The sequence below is a fragment of the Amblyomma americanum genome, chromosome 5 (assembly GCF_052857255.1).
Source record: "Amblyomma americanum isolate KBUSLIRL-KWMA chromosome 5, ASM5285725v1, whole genome shotgun sequence".
In the NCBI taxonomy this organism is placed as follows: Eukaryota; Metazoa; Arthropoda; class Arachnida; order Ixodida; family Ixodidae; genus Amblyomma; species Amblyomma americanum.
In genome coordinates, this window is record NC_135501.1 from 198,096,813 (window position 1) to 198,115,435 (window position 18,623).

General features: G+C 45.4%; 1 protein-coding gene across 4 annotated transcripts; it reads right to left on the reverse strand.

Moving 5' to 3' along the window:
- Positions 1-1,475: 1,475 nt before the first annotated feature.
- Positions 1,476-18,310, reverse strand: LOC144133338 (protein phosphatase 1 regulatory subunit 14B). 4 transcript variants are annotated; one of them, XM_077666345.1, is made up of 6 exons: positions 18,140-18,310; positions 12,510-12,784; positions 8,160-8,240; positions 6,881-6,922; positions 2,556-5,495; positions 1,476-2,509 (listed from the first exon to the last, which is right to left on the reverse strand). In XM_077666345.1, exons 2-5 carry the CDS (start codon positions 12,735-12,737, stop codon positions 5,454-5,456), a joined length of 393 nt encoding a protein of 130 aa, XP_077522471.1. In that variant the 5' UTR covers positions 12,738-12,784; positions 18,140-18,310; the 3' UTR covers positions 1,476-2,509; positions 2,556-5,453. The 4 variants fall into 4 exon arrangements, with proteins under 4 accessions (XP_077522471.1, XP_077522472.1, XP_077522469.1 ...); XM_077666346.1 differs by lacking the exon at positions 18,140-18,310 and adding an exon at positions 15,963-16,055; XM_077666343.1 differs by having other exon boundaries at positions 1,476-5,495; positions 18,140-18,308.
- Positions 18,311-18,623: the final 313 nt, after the last annotated feature.

Genomic DNA, 18,623 nt, shown 5'->3' on the forward strand with positions numbered 1-18,623 from the left:
AGGCTGCATTGTCCAGATGCCCATAAGTCAGGACGACAGCGTCGCAGTGCATCACGCATGTGTTGGAGCACACAGATATAAAACTCCTGATTCACCATCTGCCCTTGTGGGATGAACTCGTGGTGTATGACACCTCTGGCATCCAAAAAAAAACTATCAGCATCGTCTTTGTTTTGGTCTTCTGTCGCCGCACCTTTCTCGATGCCGGAGAGCTTGTGGACCGCCTTTCGGCGCTCTGCCTCTTTGTTTGAGGATCGTATTGAAAACACCACGTTTCGTCTTCAGCAGTGATGCTGTCGACGAATGCAGCATCCTTCTCTGCCTCGGAGAGCAAATCAGTGCTCACTGATGCCCGCGTGTCCTTCTGGTCCTGTATGAGGGAGTGTGGCACAAGTCTGGCATTCAGCTTTCGTTTCCCCAAGTTCTCACGCAAAATTTGGTGGCATGTTGTCTTACTAATGTCGAGAGCATCTGATAGCATGCGGACTGTAATGGTGCGGTCTCGCTGCACGATTTCTCTGATCTGAGCCATGTTTTCATTCCGTGAGGTTGAAGGGCGCCCCTGTCTTGTGTAGTCTTTCACCGGCATTCTCCCCGAAACAAACCTCTTGTGCCACTCGAGAACTCGTGCCCACGATAATGTCTCGTCGCCGTAAGCGTCACGAAGGAGCTCATACGTCTGTGTGGCTGCCTTGCCAAGCTTCGCACAGAATTTTGTTTACACGCTGTCTGAGGTGGATGTCCATCTCTCCACATTCACTCACAGTAGAATGCGCAGACCACTAGTGAAAACGTATTTTTCTACATGTAGTGCCATCTAGCAGCTGCCACAGCAATTAACATAAATAGCTCAGGTTAGCCCAAAAAGATGGCTTAACACACATGCACCAATATTTGTTTTGGGGAATCATTTCTAGAGAAGAAAATAAGTTTCGAAACTTTACGGACAAAAGTTGTAGTTCACAGAGCCAACTACCAGCATTCACAGTCTTATCTACCCATATTAGTCGGTGACCACACCTACACAATGCTGCAAGTACTAACCAGCCATTGATAAGAAGAATAACGTAAGTCCTCGCTGCCTAGAATCTCGCCTTGCATGGCACCAGCATTTGCATGCTTGGTCCTCGGCCCGTAAAAAGACAAAAGCTGCTGTCCATGCTGACAACTGCCAAGAGCCAAAGCAGCCAGCATCTACGATTATGCTGTACTGCGAGCCCTAAACACGAAGTGTCAAGTAAGGTGGGTACAGGATGACCAGTAATGAAAGAGAAGCGGTGCGTAAATGAAGCTGCAACAGCATTTCACCTTTGCAAAGAACACTCAAGTCTGGTGAACAGTTAGAATGTGATTCGTTTGCATTTTGCAGTATTACAGATGGGGACAGCACCACACACTAATCATTCGGGAGCTAATTGTGTTGTGACGGTGCATGTGGACAGAAAAAAAAAATACATGAGGCAAAAAAAGTGATGGAAAGAGCATTCGAAAAAGTTTACTTATGGTTATGTTCATGGCACATATCCACAATGTCCCCTCATTAAAACAGTTAAAAAAAAAGGAACAAATAAGGAGACATTTCGATAGCTTTGAACATGTTTCAACTCTTCCAGCTCGTATGTACCACTCATTACAAGAAAAAAAAAAAAGCATCTGACCAATGCAATAATGGCCTTTGCTTCTTTTGCAACAGATGGTATGCAATTCAGACAAAGCCACTTCATTGCGACATGTCTGTCCCATACTCTTCAACACTCAGTTAACAATGCTTCAACAGATAAAAATGTAATTGCAAACACTTCTGGTGTTCTCTTTCCCAACAACAAACGTTCAGTTTTGTAGTTGTGGCAGCAACAGTAGAAGGGACACCACCTAAAAGCAACATGCATCTCAAAATGATGCAACACTACTGTTCTCGATCGGACAGTCCCTCAGGTCAAATATCTTCCTAGCCACCACACTACAATACAATCACATTTGTACATCAAAAATATCTCGTGTAAAGAACCACATCAAAACATCTTGCACCTTGAAAATGAGTCTTGCACCAGCAGGTTAAAAAAAACTGAAAACAAGCGAAATAAAACGGCAGTGTACGCGCTCAAGCATCTAGGGAACAGATTTAAAAAAAAGGTCGTTTCTATTACCGCAAGTGCCTGAACAAGACTTTCCCTCATTTCCAATATGAAATAACTGACAAGAAAAGGCTGAGGAACCCAACTGGAGGGACAACAGATCATTGCAGCAGAATTAAATTTATGCAAGCAGCAATACTCTACACAGACAGGCTCTCAGGCTTAAACATTAAAGCAGCGTTTTTCGTCTACTTGAGGTCATTTTTACGTTCCAGAACTTTGACGCTGCCTCAACAACCGTAGCCCCTCCTCCATGATAGACTACATGACAAACATCTCTGCTAATGGCTTTTACGTGTAGTGCACTCTTTAAAACAAGCTTTTGTACTTCAGTATAACCTTTCAAGGAGTTCTAATTCCACAAGTCTTCTTCCCTTAGCCTCTTGACGTGGGCAGAATCTCTATTAGACCAGCACATACAGCCATTCCAAAGTGTAGCAGCTAAGACACTAGCGCCTACACGAACAATGCACTACTTGGGAAAGGACTAAGTCACTTTAGAAGAGTACGGTAGGGGTCGGGTCACCCCGCTAGACAACTAGTCTACACCAGATACCAAACTTTCTGCATTAAGGCAGCACGGCGAGTCTAAACAACACTGTTGTGTAAAATGGCCTTGGGAGCTTGATACCTGCTCCTCCAGTCTCAATAAAAGCTAGCCTATAACAAGCTTGTCACAGCAACAAGACCAGCATGTCCTCTCCTTTGTAGCTGGTAGCAACATGAAATTTTTTACGCTTAGTAACAGTTGCAGCTGCAAATTTAAGATGCATAGAAACTATGAAAGCACTTAATTGAAATGACAGACAACCTGCAATTCAGCATGGTATCTATAGAGTAAAAAGTGTTATGCACACTTTATGTGCCAAAGACCATTATATGTCGTATACAAAATGTTCGGCAAGCTTTTGTGGAAGAAATTTAGGCCTTTAAAATACTCTTCAAAAGCACTAGGGAATTGGCAGAAAACTGCACAAAGTGACGTGACTGCGCAATTAAATGCAGAAGGCGGTTAGGGCGCACACCAAAGACAGCAAATGTTTTCTCATAATTCACGCAACATTAGTTCAGGAATCCTCCGTCATCATCCGGACGCAGCGAGAAAAAATGCAAAGCCAGTGCAGCTAGCCTTTACTGCACACCCTCACAAGGTCTACCAATATGGCCTTTTTTGCAAAACGCTATCGACATCATCACATTTCCTCCACCATTTATGCAACATGACCAGTCTTTGATTGCAAAGATGAATTAAAAAGAAAACACGCTCTGTTCACAACACTCAAATGTGTGCCATTTTAGGCAACAGAAAGTGAAATTTCAGCACCACCCTCATCGCTCTACTGGTAGAAGAACAAAAACAAATTAAAAAAAAAAGACACACTCCATAGGTGGCTTGTCTGCGCAACCTGTCCGGTGACAGTGCCCATCGCATAAAAGAAAAAAGAATCTTGAAAGGACAGAAAGGTGACAACGATGAGGAGACAAACCAGTAAAAGTATTTAGCAGAGGTTCAGCCTTCAGACAGGAGCAAACGGAGCACGATAAGCTGCTGTGCGAGTCTTCTTAGTGCTGCCTTTGCTAAATCCTAAGCAGCAAAACATATTCGGCCCGGCAGCACTTGCTTTTAGCACAGCACCGCAGAACTGGCAGCCTGCTGCCAATCAAGGAGTGCCGGATGCATTTGTCCAGGTGTCTGCACTGCCAAAAGCAGCCAAAGCACAGTGTGGGAAAACAAGCAAATTGGTACGAGTGCATGGGCCTGGCTTCAAGCTTTCTTTTTGAGACAGCCCAGGTGGTTTTGCTTGAATTTGTTCAATATGGTTCTCTCGCAACTACTTCTGCACGTGGACTCATTAGCGTAGAGTTTTCCTAGCGGGCAAGGAGTGATATTATGAGAGTGATGTGCTGGTTTCCCGAAGTCCCCCTCAAGTACTAACTGCACCCATAAAATACTGCACAGAATGACGTGTGGACAGTGCAACACAGTCAAGGCATGTTCATTGTCTTGTGTACACTGCTTCCAAAGAGTTCCACAAATTCCAAAGACTGTGGAGCACAGTGCACTAAAGTACTTGAAAATCCCCTCATGCATCTACCATTGACATCATCCTTCCAACTTTTTTTTTTTTTACAGTACTGTCCATACTTAAAGGGAACACCCATGCTGCTTTCAAGCCCATAGAGCAGCAGCAATTACTCCAATTTCATGATGAGAAAAATAACAACCGATACGATATGTCACACAAATACTACCAAAGAAGATTAGCTTGCAGGACTTGGCGCTAAATCCAAGCTGCAAATGGCGCTGGTATGCTGCTGAGGTGTTCCCTTCAAGTGTGGATCATATTGTACATCCAAATAAACCATGTTCAATGAGAATGCTGCCGAGGCTCGCTGCAAGCCGTACGGCAGGGCTACTATAGCACTCGCTGTGGTCCAAAGGTACAGGAACAGAGGAGGAAAGTTCTTCCTGTAGATGAAGCTCCAGAGCATTCAAAGTGCAATGTGAGCCCAACAACAGAGCTCTACGTCAACTGCAACCCCACTGCTGGCTCTTTACGTAAAAAAAGAAAGATGCACCTTCAGCAGTGGTGCATTTCACCAATACACCTACTCAAAGAAAGAAGTCCCAAGACAACAACTCTGTTGCATCATTGCTCACACAGGCAGAGAGAAATCACTCCTGCAACCCTCACAAGACAGCCAGTGCCAATGTGATTGCCCCCAGAAACAACAATGAATACCCATCAAAGTGCTAGAATTAATCGTGCTTCTACCTATGGTTGCTTATTTCCGCGCCAAGCTTACCGAATGGGATACAGTGGCGAAAAACACGTGGCAGTGTATTAGTGTTGATGTTTCGGGCCAGTGTAGACGTCACTCCATGGAGATCAGCAATTTTGACGCCAAGATGATGACCGCATTCGCAGAGCCTAGCCAAACTACCTGGCTATGCACACGTCAAGCTCAAGCAGCTGGCGTCAGCCTATGTCCTCAGCCAAATCGGACATTGATGCGGTTATATGGTCTCAGCTATCTGCGACTAACTTCGTCGGCTGGGTGCACCTCATTTACTGAGAAACCCGGTCCCAGCTAAACATAAAGCTGCCACAAATGGTCAAGAGGTTTTGGTGAACATGAGTAGTGGGGTGATGGAGATGTGTCTACAGTGTGAACAGCGTGCAAACGAACAAAAAACAGAACATGTCAAGAACATCGTGGGGGAGTAGTGTACAAGCTTATGGGGGTGGTGAGATTTTCTTTAAAGAACATGGGTCCTGATGACTAGGACGAACAACACCTGGCCGGTGGAAGGTTTCACAGGGTCTTGGCGCGCTGTATCAGCTCGTCGATGAACATCTGCAGTGGGTCAGAAGATGTCATCAGCACGGACAAGCCACCGTGGCTGTCGCAACGCTGCTTCAAATCCACAATAAGTGCCGTTAAAAAGCAAACGGAAAACAAAATCAGCGTGACAAACCTTGAGGAAAAAAACACATTTTACTGCATTTTATTCCTCCATAAAAACGCAGCCGCCGCGGTCGGTCGTCGGGTTCGGCGTTTTTATGGAGGAAAAACGCTAAGGCGCCCGTGTGCTGTGCGATGTCAGTGCACGATGTCAGTGCACGTTAAAGATCCCCAGGTGGTTGAAATTATTCCGGAGCCCTCCACTACGGCACCTCTTCTTCCTTTCTTCTTTCACTCCCTCCTTTATCCCTTCCCTTATGGTGCTGTTCAGGTGTCCAACGCTATATGAGAGAGATACTGCGCCATTTCCTTTCCACAAAAACCAATTATTGTTATTATTACTGCATTTTATTCCAAAAATATGAGCAACAGAGGAGCTTGAGGCACATACCATTCCTGAGGTTTTAACTTACTACCTGTTCATTTTAAGCCCCGAAACAAGCGAGCAACGTGCTTAATGATGTCTATAAAAGCTTGCTGTGAACATCAACCTGCATGCACACTTTGTAGGGTCATCAAGTGAACGTATTCTACAACTAATATGTGCAATTACCCTCCGCCAAGTGCTTTCGCAACTTTTGCTCACTCTTGTCAAAACATTACCAACCTTATGCTGCTTTGCATCACTGATTCTTAAAATATTTATAAACCCGATCTTAAATATGTTTTCCAGCTTTCTGGAAATAAAGACAAACATCTGTGTAATGCAAATTACTTAATTTTCGTGAAGACCTAATTTCCGCCTTTTTTTTGTGAATCCCGTAGACATCGCGAAAAAATTGGTCCTGTGAATAATTTAGGCAAACTGAGCACTAATGGGCCTATAACCTCTGCATAACAAAAATTAGTGCTCGTGAAATATTCTGATTTTGAGACTTTTCCCGAATTCGCAAAATACTGAGCTCGCAAAAAATGGGTTGTTTACAGTCTATGACACTGTTAATCTTTCAACAGAATCAAGACAGTCATCACTGGTCCTTCGTAGCAATGAACAACTTATCAACTTTACTTTTCCCCGGCTTATGCCTTTCCTGCATTTCCCCCTAAATATTGCACTGCAACTACAATTACACCCCCAAAATACAAAGTTGAATGGACGGCACAAAAGTAAACACCCTGATTGTATCTCTGTTGGCCCTTGGCTTTTGCAATTGCAAAAATAGTAAACTGGCCCGAGGCTCTATTGAAAGTAAGCTTGCACAAAGAAATACCAGTGCACTCGTAACAGGGTAACAGTGTAAGCACTTCGTGTTGCAAGTACAAAATGGACAAATTACCTCAACTTGGTCCCGGGACTGTTTGGCACCTACCAGCTTTGCCTGCAAAGCCAAAGAACTGCTATTGCACAACACCATTCTTAGGTTTGCTGTACTTTGCATTTACCAATAGTAAACTCGCATAGACTATTGCATATTACCACAAACACTGTGTAGCACTGACATTTTATTCTGCTCTTTTGCTGCCTTCCTTGTTTCCTCCACATTCATGACCATTCGCAGAAGGCCTGATCATCGAATTTTGGGTCTGGGACCTTCATCAGCAAAGTTTATAACTGCGCACTCTTTTAGCGAATTCACAACAAAATTCTGATCACAATTACTCACGCTAGTATACAAGAAGCATACGTTAGCCCGCTGGACCAGCCAGTTAAAAGGATACATTTCCTGGTTTTTACAATGTTTTTTTTTTATTATTATTCACAAAGAAAGCATTTGTCTTGACCAGTGCAGCCATAAACGCAGCAGCTGCCACGGAAGTAATCACTCAGACAGGGGAAACTAAAATTAACATCAGCATGGGCACAAAGGCTACAAAGGACAGCCCCACAACTCTTCCAAATCCTCACATTTTAACAAAAAGTTATCCTGCCGTTACTGACTCAGTCGCTCCACCAGCCAAGCTAACTATGAAGGCTAGTGTAAGTGACCAAAAATTCAGCAAGAGCTTACAGTCTTAGCATGCCTGAGGGCGCAGTGTACTCCACCATGAGGAATTCTCCTCAACCCACCTGCCGCGGTGGCTCAGTGGTTAGGGCGCTCGACTACTGATCCGGAGTTTCCGGGTTCGAACCCGACCACGACGGCTGCGCGTTTATGGAGGCAAAATGGTAAGGCGCCCGTGTGCTGTGCGATGTCAGTGCACGTTAAAGATCCCCAGGTGGTCGAAATTATTCTGGAGCCCTCCACTACGGCACCTCTTTCTTTCTTTCACTCCCTCCTTTATCACTTCCCTTAGGGCACCTAACCATATACGAGACAGATACTGCACCATTTCATTTCCTGTCCCAAAAACCAATTATTTTTATTATTATCCTCAACGCACTACTGCAAGTCACTAACCTCAACATGAGAAACAGGTAGTCGCCCCCCCCCTCTCCCCCCCCCCTTATTTCCTTTGCGGAGTCCAGTCAAACGACATCTCTAGACTGGCATAGTGATGGTGGCATGTGCACCACTATGCTCCAAACTTCACTTCAAATTAAACATTTCGCTCATGGCAATGAACCATATAGCATGAGGTGGAACCAACAATACAGCAGTCAGCCGGATTCCTCACCCTGAGGAAGTCTCTTCGGCGATGGTCACTCTCCATGTCAAGGAGCTCGTCCAAGTCTATCTCAATGTCGTGGTTATCATCCTGCACAGTTAAAGGAAAAAAAAAAAAAACACTTTGTCACAGCTCCAGAACCTGTGGTGTCAGCGCACTTCAGCACACAAACTTACCATGCATACATTGAAGCAACTTTTAAAAATATAACTGAAATTATAAAAAAATTGTGTGGTGATTAATATGATATTAGGTTTATAAACGAGAGAACACGTGAGAAAAATCATATAGAATGCAGATTATAAACCCACCTAATTTATAGCAATTTACTTCAGAAATATAAACAAGCTGACACCATCTGCTAGATATCCATAACAGACCATAACGTCACCCATGGTCACCGTTTTAGCGAAAGCTAATCTAACAACAAGGTTCAAGCTGTACACAGCATTTCAGACTGATAGTCCGGGCAGTCTGTAATGCAGCAAACTTAGAACTTGAACAATACTGTCCACAGTCATGTCAGTCATGTCTCACCAGTGTTCAGAAGCACCTCCATTTCAGTTCAACAAATGCTATCCATAACTAATGCTTTTGCTTAAAAGTGGTCACTACAATGGCATATAGCCTTTACATTTCAGAATGACTACAGTTTGAGAATAAAAACAAAAAGCTACCAAAGAATGCATGAAACTTCTTGCATAGGTGGAAGTCTGTTTTTCAACACAGTCAATATTTACTGGACAATTTTTTAAAAGCTTTTGCAGAGTAAAAACAGCACGAAATAAGTCAGTGCAGTCTGTGCAGGTGAGCTGTACAACAAGGCTCACATTACATATGTGATAGAGCTCAACAATTAGAAACTAATTAACTAAAATTAATTAACAAACTTTCTAATTTTTGTTTTAAGGGGCAAAGATTATATCACGAAATTGAAGGCCATCAACATGGAAGGTGAGTCTACTTGTTAAATTTACTTTATCGGCAATGTGGTTTTAAATATCTAACATTTCAAAAATATGCATATGAAAGCTCGCTGAGTTGGTTTTTCTGCATTGCACATTTATAAAATGGTGTCAGTCACATTTACAATGCAGCAAATACAGACCCCATTTATGTATTTTATGACATAGAAGCAGCTAACGTAATTCCTTCCACAATACTATACGCAGTGATAGCATTTGATAGATATGAAACGTGGGAAAGCGAACTCAGCGAGCTATGGAATGATTAGTTTTAATGTTAGGTACTTTGAACCACATTGCCAATAAAGAAAATTTAAACACTGGGCTCACCTTCAATGTTGATAGCCTTTAATTTCGTGATATAATCTTGCCCCCTGAAATCAAAAATAAAAAGTTCATCAGTTAATTTTAGTAAGTCATCTTTTAGTTGAGCTGTAACGCGTACATAAGGTCCGCCTTGATATAAAATCCACCTGCAGAACTGCATCGATGTATATCTCAGTTTTAAAAATAAAAATCTGTTAAAAAAGAAAAGCACCTTGTATATGCATTCAAGAACTGGCTGGAGCACAGTGCACGTGTAACCGCATTTACGGTAACAAATGGCTTCTGAAAATTAAGTTTTGGCTGACCAAAGTGTCATCTAATAACATCTGACATTTGGCAACATGACCATGGCAGTAACATGCCCATTTTTTATCCAAAATTGAAGTATTAAAAAAAAAAACCTTGACACAGAGCAGGAAAAAAAGTCTTCACAATTTCTCCAAAACACGAGCACAAAAAAGAAAAACGTTGGCCGATAGTCTAATTCCACCTTAGGCAAGCCAAGAAAACTGCACCATGAGAAAAAGAGAGAGAAGCTTCTAAGAAATGGGAAGCAACTACGCAGAGTTTTATGGGTTTTTTTTTTTTTCAACCAGCACTAGCTTTCCGCAAGTGTTAAAGTTGCTGGAATCAAGACAGCGTGCCTGGCGCACCATCGCGTGCTCGCGAAACGAAATGAGTAACGTCCTCAAACGCAAACATGAAAGGATGCTCCCAAGGTCGCCAACCGCGCATATAAACGAGTCTAGTGAAAGCAGGGGGCAGCAGACGAATAGACTTCCTGTTGGCAGCGGTCTATCCAGGAAAAGTGTGCACGTGTCTGGCAGGATCGCTGCCGCCGAAACGACGCTACACACACCGACAAACTGAGGGGAAGGGGACGTGAGAGGAGGAAAGCTTACAAGCACAACACATATGTTATCAACGTCGCGCAATCTGCTGGCTGCCTGCGGTAAACACACTTCTTTTTTCCTTGCATTAGGTTAGCTTGTGAGTCCGAGTGACCGCGCGAAAAACAAAGCAATGACATCAGAGCAACCTATTGTGCTTTTTCACTTTACCCATCCACTTAGCCATTTCCTTCCCTTCCCATCTCTAAAAAGATTTATTTCTTCACACAGACAAACTTTAGGTACATAAATCCTCTTTAACATGTTCAAAGCAGCCTGGTAGCAAGCCTGCCGAAGAATGTGATTATTGAGCCAGCACATGACACCTACAGTGTCCTTCTAGGATTTATTTTATCTCCATACAGCAAAAAGTAGCAGCACAGCAAAAGAGTTACACAAAATGAGAAAATAAGAAGTTCTTGAATGCAAGAACGTATCCTTACTTTCTACATTCACTAAAAACTTAAGTTAGCAATTTACATATTTTACCTGCATTAAGTGTTGCCTTTACCTCGCTCCAACAAAACCTATACTTCTGCAGTTAAGCTGCACGTCAATGTGAAAAAATATTTAGTTCTACTGAATACAAATGTATCGTTCAAATGCAAATGACAAGGCAAAGTGCCACAAGGGAAAAAACAATGTTGCGGCTGCTGCTTCAGCTCAAATAAAACATACTACTACACGCAGGTCAGTGCCTCACGGACACCAAGCAGACACCAAGCAAAAGAATGGGAAAGCTACCAACGGTGCAACAATGGTGGAGCCTCTCGATACAATTCGAATATCCCCACTGAGGCGAGAGACCAGGCCTGCTCTGCTTTAAGACAGTCGTGAGCTCTGGAGTATATCCTTTTGTCCTGTCACATTGTCCGAGGAAGCACGGCGTAACGGAAGGAGACTACTCAATGAAAAGAAACGCCGAAGGAGAGGGTGGGAAGGAGGGGTCAACGTCTCCTCCCCAGAGCAAAAGTGGCCCTTTGTCGCTGCTTTGTTGTCACGCTTCCTCGAGCGTAACCACAGATTGCTCCCCCACGCTGACCCCACGGGACACTTCCTGTCGTCTCGCACAAATGAGATCAAGCCGTCCTCTCCATCCATACGCCTCGTTCATTCAGCAACCGTTTGTAGTACAGACAGAGTGGGGCGGGGGCAAGGCCATCTTACTCAATTGACAAACCTCTCTGTCCAATTCTTTCTGGCGTTTTATAAGAATGTAAAAATAGGGCTGCTGCTACCCTGGCATTCTTCCATAAAGCCCCCTTCTGCAGTCACTATCCTTACACATTCAATCATGAGCGCCAAACTCCGTTCACCTCTCGCAGACTTCGTGTGCATGCCAAACTCGGCTAAAATGACGGTGTCAACAAAAACATTTTCTGAACCTTTTCTAACCAAACGAAAAGCAACGCAGCTGCTAAGCGTCGCAAGACTTTCACAAGCTGGCATTCACAGTACTCAATGCAATTTCTTGCAAGCTTTTTGTATACTAATAGGCTCCTGGTCAGCCTAAGCACAAAGTCCTTGTTGTGGAGCTAAAGAAACCACGCCAACTCTCTATAAATGAGCTCGCTCAGGAAAGTGAGAGGTACATGAACACGTGGTCCACAGCACAACCTGGCAGACATGCACAGGACGACTCAAACCTCACACCCTTTTGCCAGCACCCTGCACACACCAGAGCTCTTTCATGCTCATTTTGTATCGACTAACACACAGGGGACCGTACAAAACGGAAAGCAACTTCTTGCTGAACCTGATATCAATGCCTACTGCTAACTTTAATCGTAGTTTATGCAGAAGATGCTGATTATATAGGCATTAACCTGTCATCATTGTTCTCGTGCTCTACGCAAAATAATATCACCACCATCATGAACATTACAGCACTCTTTTACTGCTCCCACCCATAGCTGCTGTGAACAGAAAAAAACAGGGGGGCACACTACATTTGTGAACCCTGCAAGCCAAAGCACGCAAGGGTTGTCCTGCATTACTTGGGAGTTTTTTTTTTCTTTCTTTAACTGCACAAATGTGCTCATCAGCATAAGAGAGACAAGGCATATGGTGTGAGTAATGTGTGCATCAACGAAGGCCACAAATGTAGTTATTCCTCCCCCAGCCACAGTACAAGCACAGGCACTGCGCAGCTTCAACACCCACAAGGGCACACTCACTGAGCAGGCAAAGAGTCGCTGCAACTGCTCGTACATCCACATCTCAACGCGCAGCCGCTTCTTGATGAGGCTCATCTGGTGTGGGCCGTACTTGGCCGTCAGGTACTTCTTCTTGCGATCCTGCAGTTCCTCCTTGTCGCCCCCTTCGAAGTTGACGTGCAGCGTCTTGGGGGCCAAACACTCCCCGGGGCCTTTGAGGCCTGCGCCTGCTGCCAGACCACACTCCATCGCGTGGCCGTTGGCTGGGTCTTCAGGCGGTGCTGAGAAGAGTATTCCTGCAAGCAATCAGCCCGTCAGACGCGAGGAAACTAGCTGTGGTCAAGGCTCGTTTGTGATTAAAGGACTATAGGCACCAAATTTTCGCTTGCGTGTTTTCTTCTTTCAAACGATGCGTTAAGACACTGGTATGCATGCAGCGCCCTGTGGTATTCGTGTACGACCGCTAAATAATTTATAATTGAATTTCTTCTTGACACTGTTTCGGTTTCATCAGTTAAACGATGATTGTGACGTGTAGTTGGTGTTTAGGCCACATGAGGCATAAAAAGTTGGCTATATAATTGCTGACAGGTCATTATTATCATTTCAGGTCTTGGAAGACACTGGATTAACTGTTGTATTGAATTAAAACTACATATCGGCGATTATAGTACAGCTTTTCTAGTGGATCACATGACTAAACCATCAACTTGACGTCACAGTCGTCATTCGGTCGATGAAACCAAAACCGAAACAGCATGAGAGAAGAAATTCAATTATAAATTATTTAGCAGTTGTAGGCAAATACCACCCGGTAATCCATGTATTCTAATGTCTAACGCATAGTTTGACTGAAGAAAACATGCAACAATATTACGTGTCTATAGTCCTTTAAGCCCTCAACTACTCCAAATTTTTTTTCAAGAAATGTTTTCTTTACTACCAGTGCAAGTCTTCTGCTATAATTCTGGCTGAGCAGAAATGAGCTGAGGGTTGCACTGTCCAAAAGCGGCCTGAAGATTTCCTTTTTAAAATAAAGTGCAAGTACAGCTCCATTCATCCAAAAAGCACGCAGTTAAAGGGGTCAATTAAACATAGACACAACATGAAGGAAAGGCAAGAGCATATCAGGAGAACAAGACAGCCAAGTGCCATTTGCAACTCATGTTTATTGGTGCCAAAGTGCCAAAGAAACGTCAGAGATGCAAGTGCTGATTTACACACAAAAAAAAGAGAAGACGAAACAGAATGGCCATGAAAGAAATAAGTGCGCCACAACACAAGATAAGTAAGGCATTCAGCTAAGGTTTCCAGATAAGGTTGTATGTCTTTCTAGAATTGTTTCGCTATTGTTTGTGCTATATCAGTATTTATCACCTCTCCAACCTCTTGACAAGCAGAAATTTTTCCTGACATCTATGTATTCTGAGCTAGCAGCTGTAGCTCTTAGCATGCCAGTACACAGTTTTCCGTAGGTTGCAAAAAGAAACAAATATATCTGACGGCCTTTCCTGTGCGGACAACTGCACCCCAAGCAGTGCATCTCTGCAGCAGCAAACAGACACGCTTTACAGCTGACCAGTTTATGTACACGGGCTCTCAGTTAAAGTGCCCAGGAACAGCGGGCTGATGTCTGGTCAATCATAGTTTTAGCAGAGGTCACGTGGGCCAAAAGAACATTCTCAAGACTTCAGGCTACGTTTTCACCAGCTAAAGCCCGCATGTGTGGTGGTTTCAGAAGGTCAAGAAGTTTGATAAGCTCACAATGACAGGGCTTAGAAAATTCCCTTTCTTTTTCTTTTGCGTTTATTTCTTGTCGGTCATATCTGGTACAAGCAATCTGTGTAAACAAGGAAAGACCATGCTACAGCCCTCCTGTCAGCACTTAAGTTCCCATCTGTTTGACAGCTGTTCCTGTGTGCACATAAAGTTGACAAGAACAATAAGAAGACACTTTGCAGTCTTGTTCCAGCTATACAAACTGCTTGTACCAAGTCGAAATAAGCTTTTACCACAGTGTGTTTTGAATGTGTGATTCACCACTCCTTATTTTCTATGTCCTAGCTGACAAGGTTATTCCTTTTTTTCCTGCATGCACTCAACAGGATGCTGAACCGACGTGCCCTGAGAATACAACCAGACTTGTTTAAAGCTCACAATCAGTGCGCTATCAAGCAAAAAGCCAGTGTCTGACAATGGCCACTGGCTTCCAACAAACAATGCTTGTGAGCATGTGTATCTACACAAATATATACTAGGTAGAAGGAAACGAGTGCTGCAGCTTATCGGGTGCTATCATATTTCGCATTCTTTGCTTTGCATTGCACCACTTATAAACAGTACACAAGTGTATGACTGACTATATATGCACACCATATATTGAGTATGTCAGTAGCCAAATCTAAAGATTACTGTGCAGCTCCTGGGAGAAAATATTAACTAGATGAAATGGTCTAACCGAAACTCCCAGATGGATTTGGACGGGTCCAACCAGGATCAATTGGGGATTTTACTATAAAGCAATTGGACGAGTTAGTCGCAGCTATACGCAATCTCCTAATATACCTGCTGCGCTGCAACATTCCAGTGAAGCGAATGTGCAGTTCTGGGGCTGATAAAGAAATAAGAAGCAAATGCCTAAAAAAATGGCCGCCATGAGTTCCAGATGGGACCAAACGGGCATTTCATCATGAGGCACTTGGACAGTTAGTCCCAGACTGACATTTTCACAATGTGCCTGCTGCGACATTCTAGTGGAGCGAATGTGCGGCCCCTGTAAGGGAATAATCAACAAATACATTCGAAAAAAAAAAAACAGCAGCGACCTACTACAGTGACGGGGACGTCGCGGACGCTTCAAAGAGGAGGATAAAAACAATAAAAAAGAGCGCAAGCAGCAGAGGGGAGCAGTCGCCGGCGTGCCAAGGAACGCTTCTAGGCCCCACCTGCAGGAAACTGGTCCTAGCCGCTCCCGCTTCTGCCGGCAGCAGCACGCGCGTGCTGTACAATATGCAGAGCGGGTCTTTGAACTCTCGCTTGACCGCTGCGCAGAGCCTCTCCCGAACAAACAGTCGACACGCACGCTCTTGCGTTGGTTTTAAGAGGCGTAATTCTTTCTGCCTTCCTTCTTATTCTCTCCAGCCATTTTTTCTTTCTTTGCAATCTGGGGGACAGACCCGACAAGCGTTTCATGAACATTCATGATGCGAGAGAGCCGGTCTCCCGGCCTCCGCAATAAGTGTCATTAAATCACCGCCTCAATGCCAGCTGGCCGCGAGTGCGGCCGGCCATTCGGTCGTGCTCGTTTGCCCGATAACCTTGCAAGGCCGCGATGTGCGGGTGTCGGTATAACGAGAGAAAACGCCGCAAGGTCGACGGCGTCGGTCGCTCGTCACAGAAACAGAAAAAAAAACAACAAAACGAAAAAGAACAGCGTCGTCAAGCGAATCGCTATAATAGAAGCCACCCACTCACCGACTTTCGCGAAATATATATACACACTGGCACCACCAGCGGCTGACGCGCAGGTGGAGGTATTCCGCTCGAAGCACCCTCTCAAACTCGCGCGAAGCCACCCAGCAAAAAGCCCGCAGTTATTTATACATGTGCAAGCGCGATGTGCGCCTCTGCGAAGGCACCACAAGGCTGGCGGACTGTCAACCCCCTCTCTTGGGCGCGCAACCGAAAAAACCAGATCACTCTTCCGGCGCTCCCTTTTTCCCGGGGCCTGATCGTCGCTGCGGCGAGGAAACGCCAAGTCCGCAGGATGTGTCGCACGACGACAGGGCCCATTTGCGCAACGGCACAATGCTTTCGTGAAGCAACCTAGCAACGAGCGTCGCGCTCCCTTTTACCGACGCAAGCAACGGAGCGCAGCCGCGCAGACAAAACGGCGCCGCGACGAGTTTTCTGGAGCGAGGGTCGCCGCTCATTTGGGCCCCGGATTAATAATAATGAGAGTCTGAGGTCGCCGCGTGTGCAATTGCCGCTCGCTTCATCCCTCCCGTACAACCACTGCGACACCGTTCTCACGTGTCGCACTAAACGGTGCATCTCGGTTGGACAGTGGCAAAGGGGCACTGGGCCATCTCTGCAGCAGAACTAAACGCGGCCTCGGTTCTTTCTGCGAGGGCTAATTAGCGAAGCGTATTTTCTCCAAACAAACGACCGCACGGAGCGAACTGCGCCGTGACAAATCGGCGCTCGTCCTTTTCCCAAGCTCGCGCAGCAGTAGTAGTAGCACGCTGCACAAAGTGCCCACAGCTAAATGAGCGCCAGGATTTACGACGAGGCGCTGCTATGCTTATTTGCTGACCCGAGTTTCGCAAAGCACAATACAGCTAGCTAGGCGACCGCCAGCGTAGTGGCATCGTAAATATTCTCGTTCCTTCGGAAGATCACACACACAAGCAAAAGGACAGCCTGGCTCAGCAAGCAATATTCGTCGCGCCAAAAAGTAAATGACTGCGTCAAATGCGCGAACTTTCATGCAGGCGCGCCTTTTACGCAAGCCTTGAAATTGCGCATTCACAGCGCGCACGCGACGACGGGGTTCTCTATCAGCAGCAGACGATGCTCCGAGGCAAAGCGCTCTTCAAAAGAGCCGGGGGTGCCAGATTATAAAAGAGTGGCGCGGGGGGGGACCACGGCGACCAGTTTTGCAAGGGCGCCTTTCACCACCGAGCACCACAAACAGCGGCCAGCACATACCCGAGGCATGCGACAGGGCCGGGCCACCACGCCTCTCTCGCGACCCCGAAGCTCCACGAAAGAGAAAATAATTTAAAAAAAAAATAAAACGGAGCAATCTTTATCTCCGCTTCAGGCAGCGCCAACTTTATCTCCGCATCGCGCTCGACGATAATGACGCTCGGCGAAATAACTCACGCGCGTCCTGACGGAAGAACTGCAAAACAAAAGCGGGAAGTGCCCGGTGAAAAATAAAAATAAAACCCAAACCAAAGAGCACCCTCCTCCTCCTCCTTCACCAGCGGCCGCAGTGAAACGGATAGTTGCGCCGTCATGCACAAGCGATTATACGCGATCGTGCGATGAGACGAACCAGCTTCTTCGCTCCCCGAGGCAACCACCCGACGCTTCTCAAGAGGCTTCAGGAAATAAACAACCAGAAGAAAGCAACCCCGCTGGCTCAACAGCACAGTCGAGGCGATACAATGGCCGAGAGCTCTCCGTGAAGACTCCTTCACGATCGCCTCACGACCGCACCACACCTGCCCTTTGTTCCCCAGACAAACGGAGGAAAAAAATCTCGACCCGTCCGGAGGAAGAAAAGCCAAACAAGGCAGCGCGCGTGCAGTTTTGCACCGCGACTGTGTGCCGCCGCCGAGGCGATCTTCCGCCGTATCAGTACTGCAAGCGCCTCGATCTAGCGCTGTTTCCGAGGCGCAGCGATGAGGTGCGCCGTTAAGACATTCACAAGGACTTTGCAGATTTTATACACGACGCACGATGCAGCGCGGGCGCTATCGCGACGAGAAAAAACAAAGACTTCATTCATTTTTAAATAGACCCCGCGTGTGTCCATGACGCCAGTGCGCCCGCCTTTGTGCCAACAGGAAGAAAAAAAAGATGCGATAGGCTAGAGGAAACACATTTGGGTTTACATCGAAAAAACCGTAGTGAGTGCTTACCTTATGAGAGAGACGGCGTAATTCGACGTCCTCGTTGTAGTACTCCGAATCCGTTCGGCACCAAATGTGAACGACCCGCACCAAGACAATCGCGAACAGGAGCTCCTCTCGCCACGACCCGTCGCGATGTCTCACTTGCTTTCGCCTTTCGCTCCGTCGCCGGAGAAACGCAAGCAACGCGCGACGCCGCAAGGAAAACCCGGAACGACACAAGCCGGAAAAAAAATTTCACTCACATATAAACATGAACAATAAACGAACCTTATTTTACGAAACACGAGTGAACAACTTACAATCTAAAAGATTACACTACGTTATTGTCAGTTAAGTTGGGAGTAATGAACTATGTACTATCTAGTTTTGGGATGGACCAGAACCGAAAGCGAAACTTTGGGATGCGCGCGCTGAAGGATGGCTCCGTGAATAAATGGAATTTGGTTCGAACATGCTGCTGCATAACGAGCAAAATGAGGTGTCATAATAT